This window comes from Camellia sinensis, chromosome 9 (genome assembly GCF_055761805.1).
Source record: "Camellia sinensis isolate YWXY chromosome 9, ASM5576180v1, whole genome shotgun sequence".
Taxonomy (NCBI): domain Eukaryota; kingdom Viridiplantae; phylum Streptophyta; class Magnoliopsida; order Ericales; family Theaceae; genus Camellia; species Camellia sinensis.
In genome coordinates, this window is record NC_138969.1 from 183,731,735 (window position 1) to 183,738,471 (window position 6,737).

The window sequence follows — 6,737 nt, forward strand, 5'->3', positions numbered from 1 at the left end:
GTTTAGCCTTCATTGCTGCCATGAAACAATGTTTGGACGTAACTTGGTCCCCTGAGATCTACTTTACTCCGTGTTCCATTGGGAAATAGATGAGCTGGTGATAGGTTGAAGAGACCGCCTCTATTTGGTGAATCCATGGGCGGTCGAGTATGACGTTGTAAGAAGAAGGTGTATTAATAACTAAAAACTCTATCTGGAGGGTCTTCGTTCCTGCCACAACCGGCAAGACTATCTTGCCAAGTGATCATTCTGGCTGTGAATTGAAGCCGACTAATGGAGTTGCTGCTGGGGTGAGGTGCTGCTCAGAAAGACCAAACTTTCTGAACAAGTCATAATACAATATGTATGCTGCACTGCCCTGGTCTACCAGGACTTGTTTTACGTCAAACCATTTCCTAATTCCCACAGTTATAATCAGTGCATCAGTATGTGGGTATTGTATGCCTTCTAAATCCTTTCTAGTAAACGAAACAGTGCACAAGGGGGACTTGGGTACTGTGCGTACCTTTTTCGATGCGGGCTCTATTGACATGACCTGCTGAATTTGCACAGCCTTAGCAATTTCTTCTTTTAGCGCCTCTTTGCACTCCCAGGTCATTGTTCCATGGATCACATTTATTACCAACTGAGGTGGGTGCTCGATGTTCGGCTTTGGTGGTGGGTTTCCCGGCTCGGCCGCTGCTTTATCCTGATTAATGTAGTCTTGGAGGTGTCCAGCTGCTACTAGGTTTTCCAGGTGTTGCTTAATTCCTCTGCGATTCTGAGTCATATGCCCCCTGTCTTGCTGATAAGTGCATCTGAGCTTTTGATTACGCTGAGCCGGATCTCCCAGCATTTTCGGTGGCCAAATAAACAAGGGCTCTCTCTTGATCTTTTCCAAGATACGATAGATTGGTTCTTTGAATATGGTCGCGACTGCTTCATGAGATTTGGACTTATCCACCTTATTCATTGTGAGTCCCCGGTGTTCCCCTCAGTCCGTTCTCTTCTTGTGCCGAGCTGTTTGTTCTACTGACGCTACCTCGATGGGGATCTGGTTGTCTTCGAGGCGAGCATATTGCTCAATCCTGGTACGCAAATCTTTTAGTGCTGTGGCCAGGCACTTGGTAAGTGATTATCTCAACTTACTTTCTGGGCACAGACCATGTTTGAAGGACATAATAGCCATCTGCTCACTGTAAATGTTTTCCTCTAGGTCATTGTACTCTTCCCAATACCTCCTAGTATAATTGCGCAGTGTTTCTTCCTGTTCCTTTCGGAGACCGAACAATGTATCCTGCTCTTTCAGGATCTTAGTGTTGGAGACGAACTTGGCTAAGACCTCTTTGGAGAGCTTCTTCTAGTTATAAATTGAACCAGCGGGGAGTCGATCGAACCATCGAAACCTGGATTCTCCCAAGCTGGACGGGAAGACTTTGCACATCAGTGCTTCGTCTTGGCTCCATAGGGACATCATCTGTCTATAATGGCTGATGTGTGTCAATGGGTCCAACTTCCCATCATACGACGTGAACTTTCGCGAGGTGAATTTCTTGGGAGATCTCATGGCCTCGATTTTCGGAAAGAATGGGGAGGAGACAAGCCTATCCAATGCTCGGTGTTCTCTCTGGTAGATGGTACGGTCTAGATGATCTCGACGTTGCTCATTCTGCTTGTTGCCAATTAGCCAAGTATGAAGGTCTTGAGGAGGGTAATCAGTCTGCTGGCTAACCGTCTTCTGCCTCTTAACCTTTCTCTGGCATGAGCCACAGGTGTGGCTGCTCGCCGCTTCACTTTGTACCGGGATTGGCTGGCTCTACTGCCTAGACTCATTTCTGGGGATCTTTTTCACTGGTGGTTCTCTGGACGAGCTTCTCTGTCGTAGGCGAGAGGGCTCTGCATCAGTCCTTTTCTCCGTCGGATTGCCAACACCCTTTTGAGTTGCGCTTTCAGCTCCTGTATCTCCATCCCTATGGAGTCTATGATTCGATCTCTGTAATCCTTTTCCAGAAGAAACTGATGAGAAGAAGCTCCAGTGAAGGGTAATCGATGCTCAACAGATTAGGGAGTCGGGTTATTGTTTTCAATTTGTTTTTCTAAGACTGTTAGGAGTGCCAAGCCTTTGTCCTTTGTCTTCTCTGTCTGTGGAGTATGTGCTGAAGGTAGGACATCCTCAATCCCCATCACTGAAATCGAGTGCAAAGCTCAGAAACGAAGCGTCCACGTTCACCGCACCAATTGTGCGTACCGGATACCTCACTAGATGAAAGTGGATCGGCGCTCTGCACTCGACTGGACCATCCAGGAATTGAGGTCCTGTAACAGGAAACACCGTAAAAGCGGCCCGGCCGGGGTTGGCTGGATAACCCCTCCGGTGTTGAAATGAGTGATCGGAGAAGAAGTGAGGTGCCCTCTAAGTGTAGAGAGTTGAGTTTCAGCAAGTAGGGTTTAGCTTAGATCAGTTACCTTCAATGTGAAGTTCATGTAGTTTATATAGAACTCATTGCTTGTTTTCCAAGATGATTTCATGGAGCTTTGGTGTTGCCAAGTTTCCTTTTAGCATTACCCAAGGTGGGGGACCATCTGGTAGTTGTCAAGAGGTGCATATACTCATTGTAGTCATGCTAATAAAAAACCACATTTCTCTGGTTTAACTATTTCCGTGATTCTAGGTTTAAGGGAGCAGCTGAGGTGGCAACTTACACATGCATGTACTCACAACTTCCACGTTTCACTGAAAGGTTCCCTCAACTCGGCACCCTTGTGCCTTGGCTCGGCCCTTTGTGAGACTACTGTAGAGATAGGCTGGCCCATTCGGATATCTTTGTATGAATTCTACCCACTTCAGTTCTGATGATGGGTTTGGCCCATCAGTTCGACTCATAGATTGAGTCCTGCAGCTCGGCCCAGCCCAGTATCGTGACTGGACTGGCCTTTCCACTGAGAGTTAGGCCCAAGTGCTTGAGGACTTGGGTGGACTATTCGTAATGGAGTTGGGCTTAGTTGGCTTCCCCTCATGTTCATTTGATCCATTTGGATTTAGGCGAAGAAGATTGGACCGGCCCAAGGCTTGAATCCGACCCATTTCATATTTAGCCCCTTCAAATATAATAGAGCAAGAGAGTCAGACAATCAATTGAATCAGATTGCAGGGAGTATGTTTGATAATTTGAGTATTGTTGCAACTTCCAATCTTTCTATCTCCACGAATATAACCACTAATGTTAATTTTAGTGGTGGTTCGATGGATGGGATGGTAAAGTGTGCACCTAATTTGTCATCGATTGATTGCCGAAATTGCCTCTCTGATGCTATTTCTGCTATTCCTAGCGACATTCTTGGAAGTTGGGTTCGAAGGTTTACACCAAGCTGTATTGTAAGGTATGACTTGAACCGCATCTCTCAGGATCCTCTACTCGAGGCCGCAGAAGCTCCTTCCACAGGGACGGAACCAGAAATTTTGTCTAGTGGGAGCCAAGGTATGTGCATAAAAAAATAAAATAAATAAATAAATTGAGTTAATTTTGGAGATAATTGTTCAGTAATCCCGGAATATAAACATGTGATATTCCATAGCATTGTGATTGGTGAAGAAGGTGGGTAGATCAGATATTGTGTTTGGTAATTGGAGAACATGAAAGAACATATTGAATGATGATTGTTTAAGAAGTACGGATGCGTATTACTATGGAACATTCTATAATTTCCCTAATTTTGGTATGTTTTTAATTAAAGATAATTTGTTAGGAGGAGGATCCCCTCCAGTCCAAGGGCACTGTTTAGGCCCGTGGGCCGTACCACGAGTCCTGTTTCAATGATCTGAACCATTCATTTTGTCGAGCACTTTGCATATTTCCACCACAAAATAAATTAGGTCGATCCAATAATTATAATTTGTTAAGCTGTAAATTAGGTTGATCCAATATAACTACTGTGAAAGAAGTATTTCATTAAAAAAAAATGGAAAAAAAAAGAAAAAAAGAAAAAGAAAAAAAGATGAATTATATGATCTTGTCTAGTGGACGTCAAGGTATGTACATAGAATTGTCTATCCATCTTCTATATATATATATATATATATATATGCACTCATCGCGTGTGCTACCGCTTCTAGTTTCTTAGATAACCATTGTTTCCTGGATAAATTCAATTTCTCTATTATTTTCATTTGATTGCTGAACTTATGTGGTTACTAAAAGAAGACAATTTACTTTGAAAAGGAAATGAATGAAGGAAAGTAGCAGCATGTATAATCAACATAAGCATATCAGCATTCATTGTTGTTTTAGTGCTGGTTGGTTCTAGTAACTACTACCAAAGAAGGAAAAGAACAGAGAAAGAAACTTGCCAAGAAGTTAAAGTGCTCAACTTAGCAAGAGGAAGGTTTGGCAATGACTTCAACAATGAAGATTTAGGAGGAGAGAAGCAAACAGAATCACAAGACTTTCCCTCAGTCCAGTTAGATCTTATACGTGCAGCTAAAAAACATTTTTCTGAAGAAAATAAGCTCGGTGAAGGTGGATTTGGTCCAATTTATAAGGTATTTTTAAGGCTGTAAATCATAGTTTGTTGTGTAAGGTGACACGGTGAACTAAGTGATTTGCAGGGTTAAATTCAATAAACCAACACAACCTTAAATAGGCATTTATCAATTTCTTACTATGGTGCATTGCATGACTCATAAATTGTTGCAAGGTACATTACCGAATGGCGAGGAAATTGCAGTTAAGAGGCTCTCACAAACTTCTGGCCAAGGATTACATAAGTTTAAGAATGAAGTTACTTTAATAGCAAAACTACAACACATGAATCTTGTTCAACTCTTGGGTTGTTGCTTGGAGGGAAACGAGTCACTGCTCATCTATGAGTACATGCCTAACAAAAGCTTAGATGTTTTCCTCTTTGGTTTGTACCCTTCTTATTTTTATTCACTTGCTAATCAATCCAATTTTAATGCCACCACAAATCAAACACTAGAGATAGTAATATGCTTGAATTTTGTTAGTTTCATTGTTAGATCCAACTAGGGGTACGCACCTAGATTGGAAGACACACTTTCTCATTATTAATGGAATTGCTCAAGGCCTTCTTTTCCTACATGAGGATTCCCGACTTAGAATAATTCATAGGGACCTTAAAGCTAGCAATGTTTTATTAGATCATGAAATGAATCCCAAGATATCATATTTCAGAATGGCAAGGATTTTTGGTGGAAATCAAAGTGAAGCCAACACGAACAGAGTGGTTGGAACATAGTAAGCCTCTTCCTTTTCCACTTCCATACATATGTATAGATGCATGAATTTGCATTTTTTAGTTAAATTATTTTCTTTGGTTTGAGCATAAGCCTAGGAGTTCCTATAATTTATGTTCATAGTACCTGACATTATTTGGGATGATTCAATCTACAACAGTGGCTATATGGCTCCAGAGTATGCTATGGAAGGACAATTTTCAATTAAATCTGATGTTTTTAGTTTTGGAGTTCTCTTGTTAGAGATGATAAGTAGGAAAAAGAACAATGGCTTTTATGTTTATGAGAATGGTCGTAGCCTCCTCACTTTTGTATGTTCCAAGCCGTCTGTCTATATTTTAAAGGCACAATGATGAAATATGCCTTGATTTAAACCTCATTAGTTGAAATATTGTGACAGGCATGGAAACTATGGTTTGAAGATAAAGAATTGGACCTAATGGAGCCATTATTGGTGCAGTCATGTGTTACAGCTAAAATGTCAAAATGCATCCATATCGGCTTATTGTGCGTACAGGAAGATGTAGTAGATAGACCCGCTATGTCATCTGTAGCTGTTTTGTTGAGAAGTGACACTATGACACTTCCTCGACCAACACAACCACCTTTCTCTGTTGGGCAGCTAGTCTTGAAAACAGCTCAATCCTCAGCAAATGTTAAATTACTCTTTATGAATGGATTAACTAATTCAAATGTATTGTCGCGGTAAATTTTACTATTAAATTATTATTTTTTTTGTTTCTTTGGAAAGATTCATGGACATGAACATTTTTATTGATCGAGTAATGGTAAGGGAAAATTTCGTTGAAATCATAATCCTTATTTGATGATTATGGAATCTTCATTTGATGGAAGTTATAGGAATTTTATTATTCAGTAGTCCTAAAATATAGACACGTAGTATTTTATAGTATTGTGATTGGTGGAGAAGGTGAGTAGGTAGGGTATTGTATTAGGTGATTGAGGAACTTGAGAGGGCATGATGAATGATGATTGGTTAGGGAGTACAGACACGTGGTACTTCGAAAATATTCTATAATTTTTCAAATTTTATATAGAGAAAATCCTTAATAAATCCTCATTCCCACTTGTATATGTCATTGAGGACACGGGTGCTTTTTGTTAGAATTTATGATTTTTATAGGCTTATTTTGGACCAACTTTGAGTCCAAATTTGAGTGGGTCCCAAACATCTTTTGGGGTGGGTCCAAGTGGTGGCGTGTTTCTTGTATGAGTGAATGGCAAGTCATACGGTAAAGACGGTTTGTCAAAACCATTTATGAGGGAATGAGAACTTGACATCGTTTTCAGGTTCGTGGACTAGACAATTAAAGAGTAAAATGTGGATTTCCTTATAATAGGTCGTCCCATATTGAAACTTAAAGAGAACTTATGTGTGTATATAAGTTCTAGGTGGCAACACTTGGTTAAGCCCCAAGGGGCACCCCAAGTTTGTAGAAGAGAGGAGTTATGGACAAAGTGAGCCTTGGCTCAAACCACCACA

At 40.9% G+C, this 6,737-nt stretch overlaps 2 protein-coding genes across 2 annotated transcripts; one reads left to right on the plus strand and one right to left on the minus strand.

Moving 5' to 3' along the window:
* Positions 1 to 244: 244 nt before the first annotated feature.
* LOC145799975 (uncharacterized) lies at positions 245 to 835 on the minus strand. Its single transcript, XM_082889625.1, has one exon. The coding sequence runs from the start codon at positions 833 to 835 to the stop codon at positions 245 to 247; it is 591 nt and encodes a 196-aa protein (XP_082745751.1).
* A 731-nt stretch (positions 836 to 1,566) lies between these two features.
* On the plus strand, positions 1,567 to 5,942 carry LOC114324014 (cysteine-rich receptor-like protein kinase 15). The gene is made up of 7 exons (XM_082889626.1): positions 1,567 to 1,690; positions 2,089 to 2,141; positions 3,023 to 3,458; positions 4,269 to 4,496; positions 4,675 to 4,884; positions 5,357 to 5,544; positions 5,634 to 5,942. The coding sequence occupies exons 1-7, from the start codon at positions 1,567 to 1,569 to the stop codon at positions 5,940 to 5,942; spliced, it is 1,548 nt and encodes a 515-aa protein (XP_082745752.1).
* Positions 5,943 to 6,737: the final 795 nt, after the last annotated feature.

Bases quoted from the DNA above. Each gene is read 5' to 3' on its own strand.
- LOC145799975 (XM_082889625.1), bottom strand. From the start codon at position 835: ATGCTGGGAGATCCGGCTCAGCGTAATCAAAAGCTCAGATGCACTTAT.
- LOC114324014 (XM_082889626.1), top strand. From the start codon at position 1,567: ATGGGGAGGAGACAAGCCTATCCAATGCTCGGTGTTCTCTCTGGTAGA. The intron at 2,142-3,022 runs GTAGGACATCCT...ATTTGGATTTAG, and splicing joins CTGTGGAGTATGTGCTGAAG to GCGAAGAAGATTGGACCGGC. The intron at 4,885-5,356 runs GTTTGTACCCTT...TTATGTTCATAG, and splicing joins CTTAGATGTTTTCCTCTTTG to TACCTGACATTATTTGGGAT.